Raw genomic sequence first — 23,912 nt, 5'->3', positions numbered from 1 at the left:
CCCCCTAAAGTTATACCCTTGTAACTCAATCCTGGACATAAATTATTCTATATGTGATTAATAGTAAGCAGATGTTACAGACATCATACTGATCTCCACTATACTTGGTACAAATACATAAAACAGAAAATATTTTAAAAGGGATGAGAATAAAGCCACATGATTTACAAAATATGTATAGAGAAGTTACTGACATGATCTTGAATTACTTACTCAACTAAGGCAGCCTGTTCTTTTTCCAGAGGTTGAATCTTCTCCAGTACATACGAATATTTCACATTAGCTCGGACCCATGCAGCCAAAGGAGCAGCTGCAGCACTGGCACGCTTGGCATTCTGTAAATTCATTATCGAATTCATAGCACATTTATCAAATTTCACACATAAAACAAACAAATGATAAATTGAGCCTCAGATCAATGCATCTGCAGGAAATCCTAACTGAGACCTTCATGGTTCATTGTGCTGCCAAAAAAATTTAACGAGCAAACAACTTTGATTGCGATTTTTATTTCCCAACTGTCTTTCATTTAATTGTCTCCAATAAACTGTCATAAAACAATCTCCTGTTATTATCAATTATACCTTTGGGTCAAATGAAGCACCGTTTTTCTGTAAAAGTCCTTCGACACTCTCTCGAATTTCTCTGCTGATATTCCAAGCATCAAAGGTTGCAATCTCTTCTCTCACTCCCCGTTTTGCCAAGAAACTGTGATGGTCAAAAATTAAAATCCCACGTTAAAATGCTATGTCCTTTTCAAACCAGTCATTGACAGTACATTAGATAACATAAGGACCTACATTGTAAATGATATTTTATTTATATATTGTATTTTCTTTTGCTGAGAAAGCTATTCATATCAAGTTACATTTTTTGTTGAAGTGTACTTTGTTGAAATGTGAAAATGCACATTTAACCATTTGCTAAATCCAGACAATTTCATCTACTAATGAAATGGAAGGCAACTGTTAGTTTTTTTTTATTACTTCATTTATTTATACCAGTCTAATGCAAACCTTTCTGTATGAAGGACCTCCTGTAAATACTGACATATTCCTGGTGACCCTGTAAATACTGACATATTCCTGGTGACCCTGTAAATACTGACATATTCCTGGTGACCCTGTAAATACTGACATACTCCTGGTGACCCTGTAAATACTGACATACTCCTGGTGACCCTGTAAACACTGACACACTCCTGGTGACCCTGTAAATACTGACATATTCCTGGTGACCCTGTAAATACTGACATATTCCTAGTGACCCTGTAAATACTTACATATTCCTGGTGACCCTGTAAATACTGACATATTCTTAGTGACCCTGTAAATACTGACATATTCCTAGTGACCCTGTAAACACTGACATACTCCTGGTGATCCTGTAAATACTGAGAAACACCCTAAGAACCTTTGCAAAAAACACTGGGTCCCTCAAAGGTTCCTTGCCCTATTTTAGAAAATATTTTGTGAGGTACCATAAGGAAATCAATTAATATATACGACTACAGCGGGTAATTCAACACATATTGTAAAATATAAAAATTGGATGACCTCACGAATCCCCATAAACAATATCTAATTATCTGTGAACCTAATTTGGAATATACTCAGTCATGTAAGAGTCTAGGATGTTTGGTTTCAGCTATAAATATCCACAGTGGTACGAGAACCATCGTGTCTGGATCTTCTGGTAATACTTGTGGATGATGCTACACGACTCCGTTGTACCAGAAACATTAAAAAAAACTGGTGTTATGCTAGTTACTAATGTGCTTTAGGATCAAGGTTAGAAACACCTTCAGTTAGAACTAATACATATATTGCCAGTGTAATATTAGACCAGAAGTTCAGGGTCAATTCAGATCTGCACCAGTCGGTTAATTACAAGTAGGGGGCATTACAATTGGCCTCATCATCCCAGGCAATGGAGGCAAAAATAAACCAGGGGTCCTGTTCCCGACTGCTACCTGCTGATCACTCTGATAACCAACTTTGGCAAAAAGGGGCCAAGACAGAGGGAAAAATCAGGGAGGGGAAGGAGTTATACAATAAAAAGTATACTCAAAATTAAACAAACAGTAGTTTCTCAACCATTTGTAACAAAGGACTAATGCTAATGAAGATTGGAGAAAAGAAAACTGTCCCCAAACCTTGCATTGATTGATGCAATCTTGATACAGACACCATGAGAACAGTTACTCGAATTGCAAATGCTACACTTTGGTAATGAGAAACATTTATTTGAGGATGGAACCAAGTTACATTGATACAGGAAGATACTGGGATTTTTGAACATCATCTGATCCAGTGCACCTCATCTGGTGTAACACTACCATTGAATGAAAAGAGAAAAATTGTTACACTTCAAAGTGTCCCTCAGTTTAACAAATTCTACACAGGCACAAAAATTAAAAGGCTATAATTATCATGAAGCATCGTCATCCCTCAACTTGCTAATCACTGCATTTGTTGTGTTAACTATATAACATTTTGATTTATTTAATACAGTATGGGATACAACCTCATACATTCGCACCTTTTCATGCTGACCCACGAAGTATCAAAAATACCCATCAGCCGTAACACTCCTTCCAAAATATCTCTGATTACATCAGGTGGCATTCGCAGTGACCGGATCTCTGACAGTGATTCTGGCTTTATATTTCCGACCGCTCGTTTGGCTTCATCTACATGAGGCTGAAAAAGAAAAAATGGAAACAGTGCCATTACCTCTCACCAATAGCTCAGTGAGTACATGTAATAAGTGGCGTAATACAGAATCATACAGTCTAGGAAGCACATGCGTTGGGTTAAATCATTAAAGTGTATTGAGTTAGCTAATCTAAATGAGACTGACAATGAGGGTTACAATTGGCCTCAGTATCCTGGAATACAGAATGGTTTCTGCTCCTTATGTCTACTGAGCAACACTTGCTGTAAATGTGCATATGTAGATGTTGGGTTTATTGGTTGAATGGATAACAGCACAGAAACATAAAAGGATTCTGTTAAAATAGCAAGTGTTGAATAGAACTTCGGTTCAAAATCCTGAACCATTTAAAAATTATTTTTGCAAGGGATTATCTATTCTACACTATAATTAAAATAATTCTGGGGAAAATGAAGTTCTGGAGCTAACAAGTATATTGAAACTGGTTGATTTATTTTTACATAGCTGTTTTGCATTTTGTTAATTCTTGCTTTATAATCTATTTTAGTCTTTTTTGATAACAAATCCTTTTAATCTTCTGGAAATAGTAAGACAGCAAATAATGAAAAAAACATTACCTGGACCTGTTTAAGTTCATTGTCAATTACACCTTTACGTTTTTCAATCTTCACCATCTCCTCAGCTATCTTCTGTTTGATGTGTTCCATTTCAGTTTTCTGTTCACTCGCATTCTGTCAAGAAATATAACATTCAAACTTTTGCTTAGCTTCAGTCATCATTCCTAAAGTAATGCAGAACCAAAAGATACAGAGAATAAAAGCTCTCAAAGCGACAAGCAATACTCTTGTGTTCCACTCACATCACGAAAGTATTACTTCTCACCCAACTCTAATAAGTCACATTTGGATTTCACATCTTCCAGAAATTTTCCAAAGACAGTCACTTCAAAACTTCTATTTTGTTCTTTATTTTAAACATTTCCCTTGTCTCCCCCTCTTCCATTTCAGTGCATAAAATGTTGAGGTCCTTATGGAACTTGAGGAAGAGGGCAGCCTTCCTGAAGACACATCATCACTTGATATAATCCAGCAAGCACCTGTTCAGAGCTGGCACCATGCATAATTTAGAATGTAGGCTAAAGGAGGGGTCTCCAGGTGATAAATCACTGGGCACATGTGCAGAACCTAGGGTAGAGGGATAGGACGGCACAGAAGCCAGCTTGATGCAGGGCAAAAATGGGATCCTAATCCTGCTGCAGATGAGACTTTGAGGGTCCAGACTACTAAAGAAAGTCGATGACCATACACCAAGAAATGCAAAAAGCATTGACCTGCCTGCCAGCTAGCTAGCTAGCGTGCAATGGGTGATAGCATGGAGGAGTCCAGTTCCAACTTGTGTCAGGGCTTCACGCAAAGCATGCTACTAACCTGGACTGAGTGGACAAATTTAACCCCCAGGATGAGCCTCTGGAATGATGGAACCTCTTTCTGGCCTTAACCTCCAGATGACTTTTGAAAACAGGGCTACAGAGGCCTGTGGCCACAAAAGGAACCTTTCCTCGATAAGAGGTTACTTTTTAGGAATAGGATGCCTTCAGCAACCAACTGTGTGGAATGTTCGAATTGCTGCATTATTATATTATTAGAGAAATAAAAAATTGTTAAAAGGTTTGGCATAGTCGATCATTCCTGATCCACAGTACAGCTCACGCAAAGTATTATACCTGCATTGATACAGTGATCTCTTGCAAGGCAGCATCAGCTTCTGCTTGCTTGGTTTTCAATAGTATGCTCTGTGCTGCTGCCTTTCGCTTCAGTTCATCAACAAGTGCTTTAGCTTCATTTAGCTTAGAAACTCCAGCCTGTATCAACACACAGAACAAAATTTGAATTTTGGCTTTGTTTATTGTAATGTGGTACACGTTTTTTTTTTAATTAACATATTTAAATAGGATAAAATAGCCTATTAAAATGGAATTGAAGATATAATTGTCGTATTTTTCATGTTTCTACTCCAGTGTCTTTTTCAACTAGTAAAAATATTGAACTTAGAAGTACAGAACTTGTCCAGGGTATCTATTATTTTCTATGTCATACATAATAAACTTCAAGAGTGATTTAATTTAATTTTCAGTCATGAATTTGCTAAAAACTCTGATTGTGGATGATGACAGACAGGCCATTCTATCTTATAGGGCCCAAGTTTCCACATGATTAGCGCCTGATTTTTAGGAGCAACTGGTGGAGAACGGACTATTTTAGAAATCGCAATTCTCCACATTTTTTTTTTCTGCAGTTCTAGTCAGGTAGAACAGTTCTAGTTTAGAACAGAATTTTTTCTTCAAAAAGGGGCGTGTCCGGCCATGACGCCTGATTTGAAAGTTTCCACAGTGAAAATGTACTCTAAACTAAAGTAGAATGGAGCCAGTGAAGATTTTTGCAGAACTGAAAAAACCTGTTCTACACATTAAAAAATCAGGCGCAGGTTACAAATTAGGCGTCCAGAACGAGGTGGGGGGGGAGGGGGGGGGAAGGGAACTCATTAAATTCTACAATAAATCCTTATTTATACTTCTACAAATATTATACAAATAAATCCAACCTGAATAAACATTTATCAGCCAAGAAAAGATTAAATAAACCATCTTCCTACCTGTGTGAAAGTGCTTCAGCCAGGGAGAATTCTGCAGCCGTTCGCGCCGCTGAGCGGGAGGGGGAGAGAGGGAGAGAGAGAGAGAGGGAGGGGGAGGGAGAGAGAGAGAGGGGGGGGGGGAGGGAGAGAGAGAGAGGGGGGGGGGGAGAGGGAGGGAGAGAGAGAGAGGAGGGAGGGGAGGAGGGAGAGAGAGAGAGGGGGGGGAGGAAGAGAGAGAGAGGGGGGAGGGAGGGAGAGAGAGAGAGAGGGGGGAGGGAGAGAGAGAGAGGGGGGGAGGGAGAGAGAGAGAGGGGGGGGAGGAAGAGAGAGAGAGGGGGGAGGGAGGGAGAGAGAGAGGGGAGGGAGAGAGAGAGGGGGGAGGGAGAGAGAGGGGGGAGGGAGAGAGAGAGGGAGGGGGAGAGGGAGGGAGAGAGAGGGAGGGAGGGGGAGAGGGAGAGGGAGGGGGTCGGGTCACAGCAGCGCGGGTCGGGTCAGTCCGGAGGGGGGGGAGCGGGTGTCGGGTGGGGGCGGGGGGGGGGAGCGGGTCTCGGGTCGGGGAGCGGGGGTCGGGTCGGGGGGGGGGAGCGGGTGTCGGGTCGGGGGGGGGGGGGGTGGGAGCGGGTCTCGGGTCGGGGCGGTGGGGGGGGGGGAGCGGGTGTCGGGTCTCGGGTCAGGGCGGGGGGGAGCGGGTCTCGGGTCTCGGGTCGCGGCGGGGGGGGGGGGGGGGAGCGGGTGTCGGGTCGGGGCGGGGGGGGGTGGGAGCGGGTGTCGGGTCGGGTCGGAGCGGGGCGGGCGGGGAGCGGGTGTCGGGTCGGGAGGGAGCGGGTGTCAGGTCGGGTCTGGTCGGCGGGGGGGGTAGCAAGTGTCGGGTCTGGTCGGGGGGGGGCGGGGGAGCAGGAGCTGGCCATGGGAGTAGCCTCATTCACGCAGCCCCAGCGAGGCCATTCAGCCAGGGCTAGGGGCTGCAAGCTTCGGGCCCCTCCCACACAGTTCGGCGCCTGGAGCTACTGCACTTGCGTGCCAACTGTAGCGCGCATGTGCAGAGGTCCCGGCGCTGAAGCCCCCCCCCCACAGCTCGTGCTGGCTGCGCCGAGGGCCAGAGGACCTGTAAGTAGGTGGAGAATACCGTGGATTTTTTTAGGCGCCGCTTTAGGCGCGAAAAACGGGCGCCCAGCTCGGAGGGGCGCCCGTTTTTTTTCTTGTGGAAACTTGGGCCCATAATGTGGGATGGCAATATCAGGCTGCCCATCACGAGGAGTGATGATGTTCATATTGAAGAAATAATTATCTTGATAGAGCCACTAAAAGTTCCAGTAAGTAATAATCACTAGCTGATTACTAGGTAACAATATGCCCAATATCTAGCTACTGTATGTTTTTTGTGTCTATATGAATGCAAAGGTCCAAGCTACTTGAATTAGTTATGCTAACCATGTGGTATTAATTGACAACATGGCTAGCAGAGACCAACCATATCAGAGAATCATATTCAACAAAATATAAAGTAGTTATTGCACTTCCATACAGAAATCTAAAATTTAAATGAGTTGAAATAATTTAGAAATTACTGAAAGTTTAATTAAGTTATGGTAATTGTAAATATTTTAAAAATCAAGTTCTAGCTGAAATTTTAACTCAGTTCAAGATCAGGAGCTGATCAAGCCCTGAAGAAGCTTGAGAGCCCATTTTATTGATAGTCCAGTGGGAGACATTAGTTGCAGAGGCTCACTCAATTTCATTTTTTCTCTGTAATTAATAGATATTGGGGGGATAAAAAGTGGATTTACAATTTTCTTAAAGACATGGACCACCATGGTTAGCATAAATGCAAGTTCTTTATTTATGGACCATCATCCAGTTACAGCTGCACATAACTTTCAGAACACTGAATTTTTCCAAAGCGTAGTAGCCTCTATTCGCACACCATCAGTAATGTCATGCATGATTTGAATCAATAAATAGGTTTTTGCATGCCACTGAATTCAACAGCTACCATATCCCAAAATATTTAGGGGCTCACTAATATGTAATTCGCATAAGTAAAATATTGCATATTACACCACTGCAAATGACAGTAACCCAAGTATTTTATTTGTGTCGAGTCGACCAATAATTTCATTATCATTTGTAATATTAGGTGTGCAAAGGTTAGTTTCAGAAAAGGACTAACTTCCGTTGATTTTGAAGCATTAAACAAAAAATTCAGTGATTCTGCAGTTTTCTGTGAAAAACATTTTCTCGAAGCTGTAAAACAGACAAGTATATTTTAAAACATGCATAAAATCTGAGAGGATAAATACTGATGTGTCATTATACCATATATCAAATGATGCAGAGCACTATGGAAAATAAACCATCACTACATAGCAGATGCGTAACTTACAAAAGCCAGACACGTGACTATATTAATTCTGTTACAACGCATGTCGTTTATTTCTCTTAAAAGGACCAATCCTCATGCAAATTCCAATGGTGCAATTTTTTTTTTTAAACTAAAAAAAGCTTTTATCAGAGTGAAATTGTCAAAGCAATTTGAACAAAAATTGTAACAGCATTTTCTGTAGCATGTACTTTACATAAAAACATAAGAAATAGGAGCAGGAGTAGACCATTCGGCCCCTCAAGCCTGCTCCACTATTCAATAAGATCATGGCTGATCTACATCAACTCCACTTTCCTGCACTATCCCCATATCCCTTGATTCCCTTAATATCCAAAAATCTATCCATCTCTGACTTGAATATACTCAACAACTGAGCTTCCACAGTCCTCTGGGGTAGAGAATTCCAAAGATCCTCCACCCTCTGAGTGAAGAAATTTCACCTCATCTCAGTCCTAAATGTCCGACCCCTTATTCTGAGACTGTGACCCCTGGTTCTAAACTCCCCAGCTAGGGAAAACATCCTCCCTGCATCTACCCTGTGAAACCCTGTAAGAATTTTGTATGTTCCAATGAAATCATCTCTCATTCTTCTAAACTCTAGAGAATATAGGCCTAGTCTGCTCAATCTCTCCTCATAGGACGCTCCCATCATCCCAGGAATCAGTCTGGTGAACCTTCGTTGCACTCCCTCAATGGCAAGTATATCCTTCCTTCGGTAAGGAGACCAAAACTGTACACAATATTCCAGATGTGGTCTCACCAAGGCCCTATATAATTGCAGGAAGACGTCTTTACTCTCATATTCAAATTTTCTTGGAATAAAGGTCAACATACCATTTGCTTTCTTAATTGCTTGCTATACCTACATGTTAACTTTCAATGATTCGTGTACAAGGACACCCAGGGTCCTTCTGAACACCAACATTTCCCAATTTTTCACCATTTAAAAAATACTCTGCTTTTCTACTTAACTTCACATTCCTCCACTTTATGAGCTCAATTTTCCCCAAGCCCATTTTCTGGTGTATTGCCAGAGTTACGCCGCTTATTTAGGTCCAGAAATACGCCAGAAAAACATGTCCAAACTATCCCCGATGTTTCTACTGTAATCCGGAGCCGCGCAACGTGGCCAGTCGCCTCGGTGGGTGAAGCCTGCGGTCTGCGCCGAAAAACGCAGCCGGGCCTTCTGCGCATGCGCGGGGGAAAAAGCTTACGTTCTTGACATCGCTGAAATGGCCGCGCATGCGCAGTAGAGCTCCAAATTGGCAATCGGCCATTTTTAAAGAGCAAGTTGTGGATCGGCTGGGTGCAATACTCTCCGGTCCCCGAGTGAGTATCTTCCCGGGCCGCTGTGGCCCCTGAGTGCGTGCCTTCCCAAGCCGCTGTTGCCCCCAAGTGCGTGACTTCCCGGTCCGCTGTGAGCTCCGCTTCCCGCCCCAGCCCAGGCCGAATGGCCTCCGATTTACTTACCTGCGCCAATTTCTTTAAATCTCCGCAAGGGTTTTCGCGAGAGGCCACATACGCTGGCCTAAGCAGAAATGCAGTAACTATCAGCTGGCCAAAGTTCACTAAATGGCCAGAATTGATGTAGGTGGCTGGTTACGCCCCCTTTGGATGAAAACACAACTTAGCTAAAAAAAAATGTAACAAAATGAGTTACGTTGGTGCAAATTGATTGAGGAAACTGTGGATTTTTAAGTTAAGCCAGAAAAAGCAGCCTGCTCCAAAAAAACAGCGTAAATCACTGGGGAAAATTGAGCCCAAAATTCCATTTGCCATGTTCTTGCCCACTCACTTAGCCTGTCTATATTCCCTTGAAGCCTCTTTGTGTCCTCCTCACAACTTACATCCCGTAGCTTTGTATACTACTTGGATATATTACATTTGATCCCCTCTTCCAAATCATTGATATAGATTAATTGTAATTTAGAACTAAACTTAAGTAATAAAAACAGAAAATGCTAGAAATACTCAGCAGGTCAGGCAGCATCTGTGGGGAGAGAAACAGAGTCAATTACCTTTCATCAGAACACTAATTTTAAGGTCTGGCATAGTCCAACAATTTATTGGCCACAGATGAACTGAAAGTGAAAGATTTACTGCTGCTCAAGCCAAATCAGATTTTATAGTTCCTCACTGGTTAAATGCTACTGATCCACCAAATATACCTGTAAGTGACTCTGCCGTTTCATTAGGTCACTTTTCTTAGTATTGTATATTGAGCTGTATACATCCAGGAAAATCATGTATCTGTGTGGAGTAGCTCCATATGCTCTGCAAGACTCATGAATCATCAGGAAAGACTTTGTTAGATCAGCATCACCTGCAGACAAAAGCACAGCGTAAGCAAGAAAGTAAAATTTGCATTTAGATGATATGCACCAGATTATGCATCTTTTTAAAACAATGACAAAGAAGCTGTATTTTGTAATCTTCTTTAATTGAGTAGACTACAGAAAACAGCCCACTGGAAATACATTTTAACTATCTCAAACATGCAATATACTGCTTTTTGACAATGTATTTAGGTTTTAAGAAATATATTGTGATCCAAATAAGTTTAAAACAGTAATTGCTTTGAATTATCGGGTAGTTTTGTACTTAAAATACTCGCTTCACTTTACTATAGCACCCAAACAAGTTGTCAATCTGAAAAAAAAACTGCGTCCATCCATCCATCTATCACTGAAGTTCATTTTCTGACATCTGATTTGTCCAAGCCTCCACCTAAGCCTCGGCTAAGGCACAAATAGTTGAAGTTTACTAAAGGAGGTAAACTCAACACAGAAAATGAGACGACTCCGTAGTTTCACAAAGTAAACCTTTGGGCTTTTTGGACAGAATATATCTGGGATATGCTACCAAGATCCTGAGATAATAGTTTCCTAACAGAAAGGAATGTAGTTCAAAATGTACACAAAATGTAAATTCCAACCTCCCGCAGCTCCAGATGCCACTGCCAAACTTCAGGTCAGCCAAGCACTGTGCTGCAGCTTCAGGCTAGATCAGGCTCCACTCCCTGATCAGCAGGCCATTCAAGAAAGCTGTTGTATAATATATAGATAACTAGAAAAAAAGCATCAATGGCACCGGGCCCATGCAGGAATTTTGACAAGAATCCGATAATAGACCCATCCATCACTGACTGCAAAAATATTTTGTATTTCCATTGCCATCACAAAATCAGCAGAACATAAAATGTAACAGTGAGACTTGATGTACATCCGCAAACCTATTAACTATAATGATGATATACCACAATACCTCGTTTACGACTAAACCTGTTCTGTGAAGACATATTAAGCTACTTAAAGACATTGAACTGTTGAGTGGCCAGGATATTGCCTGTCTCGATGCATAAGCTAGGATGCACAACTGAAAAATATTTTAAATGCACTGGGAATTAAAAATTCTCAGTGCAAAATTAATTTTGCTGTTGCTACTCTAAATAGATTTAAGTTAAAACAGTTGTTATTTTACAATTTTGAAAGCTCAATGAAGGTGATCAGCTCTTCTGAAGAATTGTCAGCTCCAGTAAACACATGCTATTGGTTTAACTGTGTAATGGTTCAGGTAGCCTTGCAAACTGTTACCATAAACCTCAATTTCATATGAATATTGTTGTGTTTACCATCATTACACTATTAATTTCACTTGAGAAAAACCTAATGCTAACTTTTGACACAGAGAAAAACAACAAAGACAATGACAAAGACAGCGATAATTATGATGAGCTATATTGCTACACATGAATATTTAAATAGCAGGTTAATGCACGCATGATAACACAGAAAGGAATTCTGCGCAAATATATTAGCATTTTTCCTTCAACATTGCCAACAGTAATTTCTAGGCTATTGTCTTGTAAGCGAGAAAGAGCACATTCCAATGAATTATATAATCTTGGTGAAGCAGGAACTGCCTTTTAGAAATCTCTGCTGATTCATGTTTGACAAGAAATTTCATCCCACATTATAGGGCTCAATTTTCCCCAAAGCATCTTATTGGCGTAATGAAGAATTACGTCTGATTTTTTGGGGCCCAAGTATGCCAAAAAAAAAAGGGTTGTAAGTTTCCCCGTTGGAGCTCTTCATTTTGGCGTGGCCTAACCCGAGGGGGGTGGAGCCTTGATCTGCGCCGAAAAGATCGGGCTGCCATAGTAACCAGGGACACAATGCGAGCTGAGGCTGCAAAGTGAAGCATATAGTCACCTCACAACACATTAAAAGAACTGAAAAGCACCACCTTACCTCCAACCCTGCCCGAAGGCTGTCCGGTCCGGTCCGGTCCCACTCTCGGTCGCCATTTCAGGTCTCTCTCTCTCTCTCTCTCTCTCTCTCGTGTGTGAACCGGGGAAATGGAACCAGACAGCCTTCCTGTGTGTGAGAACCGGGGACCGACTCTCTCTCTCTCGGGACCGGACTGTGTGTGAAAACCGGGGACTCAGAATGGAACCGGACAGCCTTCGGGCAGGGTTGGAGGTAAGTTGCTGCTATGTGTTTTTCAATTCTTTCAGTGTGTTCGGGCATCTGCTGCGCCACTTTCCATGCCTGCACCGATTTCCTTAACTCTAGGGAAGGTTTTCCGGGACAGGCGACATACTCCAATTCTGATTTGGCCAGTGTAACTCTCAGCTGGCCAAACTTCCCTAAATGGCCAGAAATGGCGTAAGTGGCTGGTTACGCCTCCTTTGGCTGAAAAAAAAAACTGACTTACAAAATTTGTAACGAACTTAGTTATTATGCTGGTGCAAATTGATTGGGGAAACTGGGGATTTTTAAATTAAGCCAGAAAAAGCAGCCTGCTCCAAAAAAAACGATGCAAATACTGGGGAAAATTGAGCCCATAGTCTCTAGTGAGTTCAGTAATAACAAAAGTAAAACTAACTGACCTATAATTTCCTGGTTTATCCCCATCAACATTTTTGAATTGGGTTGTCACAACATCCATCATAGAATCATAGAAGTTTACAGCACGGAAGGAGGCCATTTTGGCCCATCGTGTCCATGTCGGTCAACAAGAGGCTATCTAGCCTAATCCCACTTTCCAGCTCTAGTTCCATAACCCTGCAGGTCACAGCACTTCAGGTGCACATCCAAGCACTTTTTAAATGTGGTGAGGATGTCTGCCTCTACCACCCATTCAGGCAGTGAGTTCCTGACCCCCACAACCCTCTGCGTGAAGAAATTTCCCTCCAAATCTCTTCTACCGATAATAAAGGCAAGCATTCCGTATGCCTTCTTAACCACCTTATCTACCTAGCCTGCTACTTGCAGGAATCTGTGGACATGTACTCCAAGGTCCATTTGTTCCTCTACACTGCTCCGTATCCTACCATTTAATGTGTATTCCCTTTCCTTGTTAGCCCTCCCAAAATGCATTACCTCACACTTCTCTGGATTAAATTCCATTTGCTACTGTTCTGCCCACCTGACCAGTTGATTGATATCTTCTTACAGTCCGCAGCTTTCTATCCTCCAATCCTATGACACAATTTTCATTTGTACAGAATTTTGGAAAATTCAGTCAGAGTATCCACTATATGTTCCCTCAGGATTTTTGGAAGTGAACCATCAAGTCCTGTGATTCTTTTCTCATTCACTGCTTGGGAGGTAAACTGACCAATCAGACCAACTGATTTTGATTTCTATTCCAAGATGGGCTAGTTCATCACTCTAGCAGTGATGAAAATTACTGCTGTCTACTTCGAGTTTCAATAACTTCTTTGGTGCCATCTCTCTTTGAATAATAACCTCTTTTAAAATCTTGTGAGCTTTTTTTTAAAAAAGCTGTCCTGCAACAACTGGCATTTCTATAGTGTTTTTAAACATGGAAAAATGTTCCAAGTCACTTAACAGAAATGTGAGGTAAAAATGGACACTAAGTCAATAGAGGAGATATTGGGACAAAAAACTTGATCAAAGAGGTGGGTTTAAAGGAGAGTCTTAATCTCCAATCAAATGGGTGAATCAAAGACCTGCCCTAAGGACTCTGCCAATACTTTTGGATACGAGAACACATTGTAAGATGACTTAGCCCTTGATCACTCCTTCCCTCCCACACTTCATGAAATACTCTGGCCCTGATTTTCCCTACCTTGGCGGCCCTACTGCTGGCTCCATCCCGCTGTCCGACATGACTTTCCCCTGTTTGAGCTTGTTAAGCCTCGCCAGCGAGTTTCCCGGCCAATTGAAGGAAGCGGGTTTGATGGTGTCAGGCTGGTCATCAACCAGTTTCTTTAATGGGACCATGCACAAATTTACTTTGACATTTGTGTTGTCAGTGTTCTACGGCATTTGAGGTGCTGCAAACACTGGCAAGAACTGCAGAGAGGTGCAGGGCTGCACCCAGGCTCCCCTGGCACCCTCCACGTGCTAATGGAGGGAGTCACAGCACACAGGGAGATTCTCTTCCCTTCCAATGGGCGGAAGAGACCTCCCCAGGAGACCAACGCAGCCTGGTTACATTGCACAGGAGGGCACAAGCAGGAATTGCGTCAGGTGGACCAGGCTGCAGTTGTGCAAACTTTTCAATGATCTCAGTAGATCACAAAACTTTACTTCAAAGCCACACTAAACCTATTCCTGCTGTACCGCTCATCACATCCCCATCACTCTGTTTTCTCAACCATAATCCTGCACATTCTTACTCATACCAACTTACCTTGCACCTCCACCCATCCCTCTCCATCTACATTATCACTTCCCCATCTCACTAGCCACCCATCCTTGTCCAATCATACCAACTAACAGCACACAAGGTTGGCACTTTTGTGTTTTAGCTAATGATTGTGAGGTTTCTGTTAATGTGCTGTCAAACATTGAAATCTTTATTTTCAACACTTCACTTTCTTGGACAGATTTGTGCGCACCTTTGGAAGTGGCTTAGTGAGTTGCAGTGAATGGTGAGACATAACGGTATCCCCCGCAATGCTGATTAGTGTGAAAAGAATGGCTTAGACATTGTGAGGATGCTTTATGGTGCTGGTGTGAGGTGCTGCCAACTTGGCGCATCATGCGGCAGCCAGGGTGTGCAACGTGAAGTGAAGTAAATGTGGCCATGGTGAGGTCATCCCTGACATCCTGGGCAGCAATGTGGTTGGGTGCTGATGTCCTCTATCCTGTGCAGCATCAGGTGATTGCGGAGAAGGTTGGTGTGGTTGTTGATGCTGCTGGTGTGCCTGATGATGCTGATATTGGGGCTGATCGTGGTCAGATTCTGAGAACCAAGGTGAGAGAGTATAAAGTGCACCCATGCTGATGGAACAGGTGGCAGGTGACGTTGAGATGACAGAAATGATCTGTCAATGGTGGGAGAGGTATTGAGGTCAGACTGGGCGGAGACTTGTGTAAAGATGTAAGAAATCATGGATTTGAAGAAATAATTGTCTGTTACAAGTTCCCTAGCTCAGCAGTTTGCCCAAATTGATGAGACACAAGGGTTCCAGTCAAAAAAAGAGTTTTACAGAGAGCTGAGGTACGAGGTCAGAACACAAAAACAGGCCTTCAAAGCATAGCTATGCTAATAAGTCATTTAGCAAGGAGACTTAAGATAAACAAGCTGTCTCTTGAAAGGGCAACAAGACATTCAGACAGAGATAAGGTGGAAATGACATCCCAAGGCCGGAAGGGAGCTGCCATAGGTACTAACTCCTCTGTGATTGGATAATTGTAAGGGTAAAAATGATTGACGCAAGGTATGCACTGGCCCACCAAAATAAGGTATATAAACGGGCAGCCGAAAGCCAGAAACAGGCAGATAGTGGGGAGTTTCCTCTGGGGTGGACCTCATGCTGGCTTCGGCCTAACACGTGTGCCCCGTTGGGACCCCGCCGCTGTCTATCAGGTCTGTTCTGTTCAGCGCTGACAGACCCAACATAGGGAAATGAAGGTGCGCGCGTTTTGACAGCGGGTTTTTGACCCGCTGTCAATCATTTTAAATTTAACAGCTGACCCACCACCAATCGGGTCTGCTGAGTGCCAGCAAAATCACGGCCTATCCTTTCACTTGTAATTTACCATAAGTAGCCATGAATGATAAAAGTGAAAGATGTCTACACTGCTTAGGTTAACACAATTAGAATGTCTTACGAATAGTCTGGTACCAATTTCAGCTTGATCAGAATCTTTATTAAAAAACCCAAGTAATTAGGAATAATTCATTTCTGCTTTTGATCGTTAAAGCCCTTTTCATATAATAGCGTACCATGGAGTGCTATTTATATGTAATTACTAATGAAAAGTCTGTTAATAATTACACTATATCCCAGGAACCATGGATCTTTTCAGTGAACCATGAATTACGAAGCATCTTTTGAAACTGAAATGTATCGAAAGCTGGTTTAATGCATTCGGCTTTTGGGTTGGGCAATATCAATTCATTGAATTAAATAATTACATTTATTGTTCCATAATATTGACTGCTGATGGATAGAACAGAATATCAATGAATGTCAAAATATTTCAGGAACTGAGTTAGCTGCACCTAATTACCAAGCTAGATAATGGCCCAGAAATTCCTGTAACACCATTCCCGTGGGCAATCTGGTAAAAGAAAGAAAAAAAAATGCACACTTACCATTCTCTCCTGCGCCCTCTTGAACTTCCAATTCTGTGATGAAGATTCCCGGGCAGCGGATGACGTCAAGCCGCCCGGGAACGCAGTGCGTGCGAAGCCTGTGGCTTCTTTCGGAGTCTGTCCCCGCCCACAGGAGTGGTCAAGAGGAGCTCATTTACATAGGCCACGTCCCCAATTTATTTTACCTTCAGTGCTGAAGCTGCTTTAGAGATCACTACAAGGCTTTGAAAGGTGAGATTTTTCAATTATTTTTGTAATCTTTTAGAATAGTTTAAAGATTGTCTAATTTATTTTAAACATTTTAACAGTTTTAAACACTTTAAAAGTTAATTAAAGCAATATAAAGACTGTTAAAAACCTTTTAAATAATCTTTTAATTAAGTTTATTGTCTAAACTGACTATTACTTTAATTTTGGGGAGAAGCAGCAGTAAATGGGGAGATGGGGGAGGGGCACCAGTAAATGTGGCCAACTTGCAATGATGTTTGTGAGTGAAAGGTCAGAATATTTTCTAAGGTTAAAAATAGAAATAAGGAGCTTCCCCAGATGGCGAAGTTGGTAGATGTTGGACCACGCAGACTAGGAAGATCAGAGAATTATACCTGGTCTATGTTAAGTTAGCTGAGGCCAGCAGCAAGCTGGAGACACCAGACCAATATACTACAAACCATTGCAGCAAGCTGGAGACACCAGACTAGTATATTACAAACTATTACAGCAAGCTGGAGACACCAGACCAGTATACTATAAACCATTACACAAAGCACCAGCTACTTTTACTATTGAAATGTTTCCATTCAACACGCAGCCTCCAAAGCAGCTATAAAGGACAATCTCAAACAACCTTTCTATCTACAGTGCTGATGTCAGGCTTTAAAAAGTAACGTTCCCGTAATGTACACTAACTACCTGGTTGCTCCAGCACTTCTGTACACAGAATGCAGCCTGTACGCCTGCTTTATCTCCCACAGAACTTTCATGCCCTAATCCTGGGCAGAAGATCTCAAAGTCGGAATTTTGCGCGAGAACTCATAGTTCTCTAGCACATGTGGAAGACCTGTCAACTCAAGCATTGTGCGCTGAAAATCAGCTTTTCCGATGCCTTCCCGGGTCTGTAGAGACATCAGAATTTCTATTTCATTCATTTTGATTCATTTTCAGACATTTTTTTTTTAAAAAAGCTCCTCAGTGCAATACTCAATCCACACAGTAAAGCTCTTACTATGCAACAGAGTGTGGCCAACACGACAGGTGGGAACTTTATATTGGCCAAGATTTTGCGGTGGTAATGACGGTGAAACTGTCAGCGTTTGCCATCATTAGCCCTCTGAAACTGTCTGCAACTTTGGGATTTAGCGCAAGCACAGATAAAAAAACACAAATCCTGAAATCGCAGTCAGTAATTCACTGCTCTGCCACAGGTTGCGCTGTAGAAAAATTGGCAGGTATTTGAATTGGCCAAGTCCTTTCTATGGTTAAACATTTTAAACATCAAATAAAAATACCAAATACACTTGTAATTACATAGCGGGTTAAGACACTTCAACTAAGAATTTAATCTTTTTTAAAAATGGTGTCAGGAAAAGCAATCAAAAATTCGTGGCAAATAAAATTTAAGGAATTTAAAGGTAACCTAGTTCACAACAACAACAATCATACCAAATTATTCCCAAACTTCCATTAGAATTTACAAGCCATTCTCCTGACTAATGAAGACTATATTCCTTTTCATAATTGTACTTCGTGGCTGGTCATGTGTATTTTCTTTTCCACAAGACTCCCACTGAGCCAAAGCAAAGCAGTTACGAAATGGGAAATGTACAAAGTTGCTCCCCAAAACAATGCCTTTCAACAAATACAGCTGTCGTGGTCTGCGACAGGAGATCAAAACAAGCAAAAGGGAACGGTAGCATAGTGGTTATGTTACTGTAATCCAGAGGCCTCAACTAATGATCCAAAGACAGAAGTTCAAATCCCACAATGGCAGCTGCAGAAGTTAAATTCAATTAAAAAAATCTGGAATAAAAAGCTAGATCATGAAACTTTCGGATTGTTGTAAAGATCCATCTGGTTCACTAATGTCCTTTAAGCACTGAGGGTAGCACGGGCACAGAATGTACTCTGGCTAATGTCCAAGAGTGGCTCGGTAGCACTACTTCTGACTGAGCCCTGAAGGACATAGCTGCCAGACTAGGACTGTGGCAGGTGGTGAAAGCACCAACAAGAGGGAAAAACCTACTTGGCCTTGTCCTCACCAATCTTCCTGTCCCAGATGCATCTGTCCATGACAGCATTGGTAGTGTGACCACCGCACAATCCTTGTGGAGACAAAATCTCATATTCATACTGAGGACACCCTCCATCCTGTTGCGTGGTACTAAATGGAATAGATTCAGAACAGATCTAGCAGCTCAAAACTGGGCATCCATGAGGCGCTGTGTGCCATCAGCAGCAGCAGAATTGTATTCCACCACAATCTGTAACATCATGGCCTGGCATATCCCTCACTCTACCATTACCATCAAGCCAGAGGACCAACCCTGATTCAATGAGGAATGCAGAAGAGCATGTCAGGAGCAGCAGACTACATGCATGCTAAACAGCAGAAGTAGCATGCTACAGACAGAGCTAAGCAATCCCACAATCAATAGATTAGATCAAAGCTCTGCAGTCTGGCCAGATCCAGTCGTGAATGGTGGTGGACAATTAAATAACTAATGGGAGGAGGAAGCTCCATGAACATCCCCATCCTCAATGATGGCAGAGCCGAGCACACAAAGGCTGAAATGACAAGGCTGAAGCATTTGCAACCATCTTCAGCCAAAAGTGCCAACTGGATGATCCATATCGGCCTCCTCCTGAGGTCCTCATCATCACAGAAGCCAGTCTTTAGCCAATTCGATTCACTCCACATGATATCAAGAAATGGCTGAGTGCACTAGATACAGCAAAGGCTACAGGCCCTGACAACATCCCGGTTGTTGTGCTGAAGACTTGTGCTCCAGAACTAACCACGCCTCCAGCCAAGCTATTCCACTACAGCGACACCATCCAGGATAAAGCAGCCCGCTTGATTGGCACCCCATCCATCACCTAAAGAAAATATTCATTTCCCGCACCAACGGAGCACCGTGGCTGCAGTGCGTACCATCTACAAGATGCACTGCAGCAGCTCGCCAAGGCTTCTTCAGCAGCATCTTCCAAACCCGCGAGATCTACCACCTAGGTGGTCACTCACCACCCTGACTTGGAAATATATTGCCATTCCTTCATCGTCGCTGGGTCAAAATCCTGGAACTCCCTCTCTAACAGCAGCTCGGGAGTACCTGCACCACAAGGACTGCAGCGGTTCAGGAAGGCGGCTCACCACCACCTTCTCAAGGGCAATTAGGGATGGGCAATAAATGCTGGCCTTACCAGCGCCACCCACATCCCAGAAACAAATTTAAAGCTGAAGATCAGCTGAACAGTGATAACTGAAATATTTCATGCAATAATCTCCAGATTTAGCATTTGAAAAACTTGTTAGAACTGTAGAAGTTCACGTACACATTAAGATTCAAAATTTATTAACATTTCTCATTTTGTATAAAACCCTTACCATATAAGTTTGACAGACAAGTGTGGTCATATTGGCATTATTAAAGTGCCAGCCCACACTGCAACATGTGCGCGCACTGGGTCCGTGCAGCAGAGCTGGTCTCCAGTCGTTTTGGTTAATCCTTGCCACTGGACCAAGACCTAGCTCTGTCAAACCCGTGTGGTGGCTGGTGTGCAATGGCCACCACACGTTAAAAAAATCCACGCACAGGTATCTTCCACCCTTCAACATGTAGTTCGGGATTCCTGGAATATTAGGTCCTTCATTGAAACACCTGTGAACTCATCCCTTTTTGATGTGGAAGCAAGTGATCCTCGATACGAGGGACCATCTATGATGATGACGATGATGAGCATACAATCTCAAGTGGAACACACCTGTTTTACAGAAATTCTCCAGGCAACATTTGCAGCCTATTTAGACTATGCTGCTTAAAAAAAACTTCAGATTTGGGGAATTGGGAAGTGCCAATAATGATTATTTGTTTTTTTTTACCCATTTTTCTATTTGTGTTAAATTTATCTTTTTGCAGACTTATATGAGAGTTTGCTCGTCAGTTATGGCACGACTCACAGGGTACTGAGGGAATGATCAGCCATGATCTTATTGAATGGTGGTGCAGGCTCGAAGGGCCGAATGGCCTACTCCTGCACCTATTTTCTATGTTTCTATGTCCATAGGAACTGATTCAGAGTCAATAGACTGTTGAAAAATGATCACCAATGCATCCACTATTTCTAGGGCCACCTCCTTAAGTACTCTGGGATGCAGACAATCAGGCCCCGGGGATTTGTCGGCCTTCAATCCTATCTATTTCCCCAACACAATTTCCCGCCTAATAAGGATATCCTTCAGTTCCTCCTTCTCACTAGACCCTCAGTCTCCTAGTACATCCGGAAGGTCATTTGTGCCTTCCTTCGTGAAGACAGAACCAAAGTATTTGTTCAATTGGTCTGTCATCTCTTTGTTCCCCATTATAAATTCACCTGAGTCTGACTGCAAGGGACCTACGTTTGTCTTGACTAATCTTTTTCTCTTCACATATCTATAGAATATGGGATCTGGAGCATAATTCTGAGCTGTAGCTGCTGAAATGGAATTTTGTTTAACTAAGCCTGTCTCTTTAATGTGCTACATCCTGAAGTTGGGGTCAGTTTGAACAGGTAATAACAGTGAACACTGTTAGTTTGCTGTTATTACCCACCGCAAATTCTGGGCCATTATATAAAAATGACAGACTGTATCATTTTAAAATTGGAACTGATTTACATCTGTGTGCCCTGGTCCAATTATCTTGTGTCCTTTAACCCTGCTTCACCTGAAAATTATACTTGGTCTTGACCCCAGGTACATAGACAGAGAGCTTAACTAGTATTTCTAACTAGTAAATATTTTGTCTTCAGTGTTCGCCCATCACACTCCAGATGTTACACTTCACAGTGTCAGAAGAATAATTACTGTTCAGGTAATCCCTACGTGAATGTGAGCAAAATAGGCATATCTTGGGGTAAACTTAGGGAAATGTCTGCATATTAATAGCTGCTTGTAGATTTTCTTGATGAGGACAAGTTTTTAAGGTCAGATAAACGAACAAGAAAAGGACTGGCTTTGTCTTTTTATTCTTCTGACACATCTAAACACGGAAATCCTAAAGAGTTGTGGTCATTAATTCATTGCTCTGAAATTTAATATCCCCAGTGTGCTGTTTTTTTAATTTTTTTTCCAGCCCAAGATTGATCAGCCCTGCACTCTCTTAGACTGCTTGGGGCTGCTCCAAGTGTAATGCAGGTGCCGTCGATGACCATTCCCAGACTTTGCCTCCAACGACCGCAGCATTGGCCCCTCCCTTTAAGGGAGGAAAGGAGCCTATGAATCCAGCAGCACTGCATGGAACATTGTGTAGCGCTCTGCTGCTACCGCACCTCTCACTCCCTTTAGCACTCTAAGGGAAGTGGTAGCATTTGATTTAGCGCTGCGTGTCCCTTTTGGAGCGTTAAACCGGAAGTTCCCGTCGGAATCAATTGTGTAGAGTCCAATGATACTTTTGCGTTCCTGCAAATGTTATCGCCCCAAATGGGGCGCTGTGCAATTTTTATCCCCAATTGCGTTAGCAAACCAAGGGGTTAAAAATAGCGTTGTGTTGTTTAACCATTCATGTTGATGTAACTAGTGCAATTAGCAAGCTATAGTGACGTCAAAACAGCATATCCCCCAACTCTCTGCCACAGGAGATCTGCTATAGCAGAAGGAAGGAATAAAACATGGAGGTAAAATATTTTGATTAATATATATTCATAATCACTGAAATATTTTCCTCCATGTTTTACTCCTTCATTTGTTATAGAATCACTCAGCCCCTTCCAGCTCTATGGCACAGAAAGACTTCTCAAGAAAATAATTTCCAAAAATCAATAAGCTAGAATACGTAAGTATCCAAACACATTGGTATCAAAGATGGCAGTTTTCCATCATTCAGTTAACAACAACTACAACACCGACTTGGAATGCTGTAGAGGCTGAGGAGCACATTCTTTGGTGCAAAGATCTACATTTTGGAAGTGAAGCAATTAAAATCCATCACATGCATCACTATTCCACTTGATTTACTATGCATGTCCATGAAAGTTGGACTAATTCCATTCCTGGTGTCCACCACCCAGCTTTTAAACAGTTATAGTGGTTGTAGAAAGTGCATACACTAACATTTCAATTCTAGCACCAATGTAAGTGTTACAATATGGAATAGATGAATTGTTAAATTTCAATTCTAGCTCCAATCCAAGTGTTATATTACAGAATAGAAGTATTGTTATCAAGAGCTAGATGAACTGCTATGAACAGAAATGCAATTTGCAACACCGAATATGCATTAGTTTAGTAGTGAATAGAACATACCAGAAATGGAGCTTCTACGTCCTTTTCCTTTCTTCTCTTGCCCACAGTTCAATGAAAGCAACATTTCAGGAATCTGAAAAATAAAAATATTAAGATTTTAGCAAATTAATAATCTTTTAATTAAATTTTCATGATGCACATCTGTACCTCCAAATAGATTTTTAAAAAGTGAAGGTAGATAAACAAAGCTATTTAGAAAAGTTAGATATAGTAGAGATATAATAGCTATGTTGGAATAATTAACTGAATGATTGCAGTGTTCAGTTCCATTCGCAACCCCTCAGAAAATGAAGCAATCCATGCCCACACACAGCAAGACCTGAACAACATTCAGGCTTGCGCTGATAAGTGGCAAGTATCATTCGCACCACACAAGTGGCAGGCAATCACCATCTCCAACAAGCGAGAGTCTAACCACCTCACCTTGATATTCAACGGCACTACCATCGTCGAATCCCCCACCATCAACATCCTGGGGGGGGGTCACCATTGACCAGAAACTTAACTGGACCAGCCACATAAATACTGTGGCAACAAGAGTGGGTCAAAGGCTGGGTATTCTGCAGCGAGTGTCTCACCTCCTGACTCCCCAAAGCCTTTCCACCATCTACAAGGCACAAGTCAGGAATGTGATGGAATATTCTCCACTTGCCTGGATGAGTGCAGCTCCGACAACACTCAAGAAGCTCAACACCATCCAGGACAAAGCAGCCCACTAAATTGGCGCCCCATCCACCACCTTCAACATTCACTCCCTCCACCACGAGCGTACCATGGCTGCAGTGTGTACCATCTACAAGATGCACTGCAGCAACTCACCACAGCTTCTTTGGTAGCACCTCCCAAACCCATGACCTCTACCACCTAGAAGGTTAAAAGCAGCAGGCCCATGGGAGCACTATCACCTGCAAGTTCCCCTCCAAGGTACACGCCATCCGACTTGGAAATATATCACCGTTCCTGCATCGTTGCTGGGTCAAAATCCTGGAACTTCCTCCCGAACAGCACTATGGGAGTGCCTTCACCTCACTGACTGCAGCGGTTGAAGGCGGCGGCTCACCACCACCTTCTCAAGGGCAATTAGGGATGGGCAATAAATGCTGGCCTTGCCAGTGATGCCCACATTCCAGAACGAATAATCTTTTTTAA

At 42.4% G+C, this 23,912-nt stretch overlaps 1 protein-coding gene across 3 annotated transcripts in view; it reads right to left on the bottom strand.

Annotated features, from left to right (window-relative positions):
* The window catches only part of dync2h1 (dynein cytoplasmic 2 heavy chain 1), a 994,370-nt gene that overhangs the window by 643,517 nt on the left and 326,941 nt on the right, over window positions 1-23,912 (bottom strand). For all 3 annotated transcript variants that reach the window (XM_070892150.1, XM_070892151.1, XM_070892152.1), the window contains exons 54-60: window positions 22,764-22,836; window positions 9,859-10,013; window positions 4,400-4,537; window positions 3,294-3,407; window positions 2,542-2,702; window positions 585-708; window positions 214-335 (exon numbers count right to left, since the gene is read on the bottom strand). In XM_070892150.1, the coding sequence (XP_070748251.1) occupies window positions 214-335; window positions 585-708; window positions 2,542-2,702; window positions 3,294-3,407; window positions 4,400-4,537; window positions 9,859-10,013; window positions 22,764-22,836 (887 nt within the window). The remainder of the gene's footprint in view (window positions 1-213; window positions 336-584; window positions 709-2,541; window positions 2,703-3,293; window positions 3,408-4,399; window positions 4,538-9,858; window positions 10,014-22,763; window positions 22,837-23,912) is intronic.

Source organism: Pristiophorus japonicus, chromosome 10, assembly GCF_044704955.1.
Source record: "Pristiophorus japonicus isolate sPriJap1 chromosome 10, sPriJap1.hap1, whole genome shotgun sequence".
Classification (NCBI taxonomy): Eukaryota; Metazoa; Chordata; class Chondrichthyes; family Pristiophoridae; genus Pristiophorus; species Pristiophorus japonicus.
This window is presented reverse-complemented; position numbering and strand designations above follow the sequence as displayed.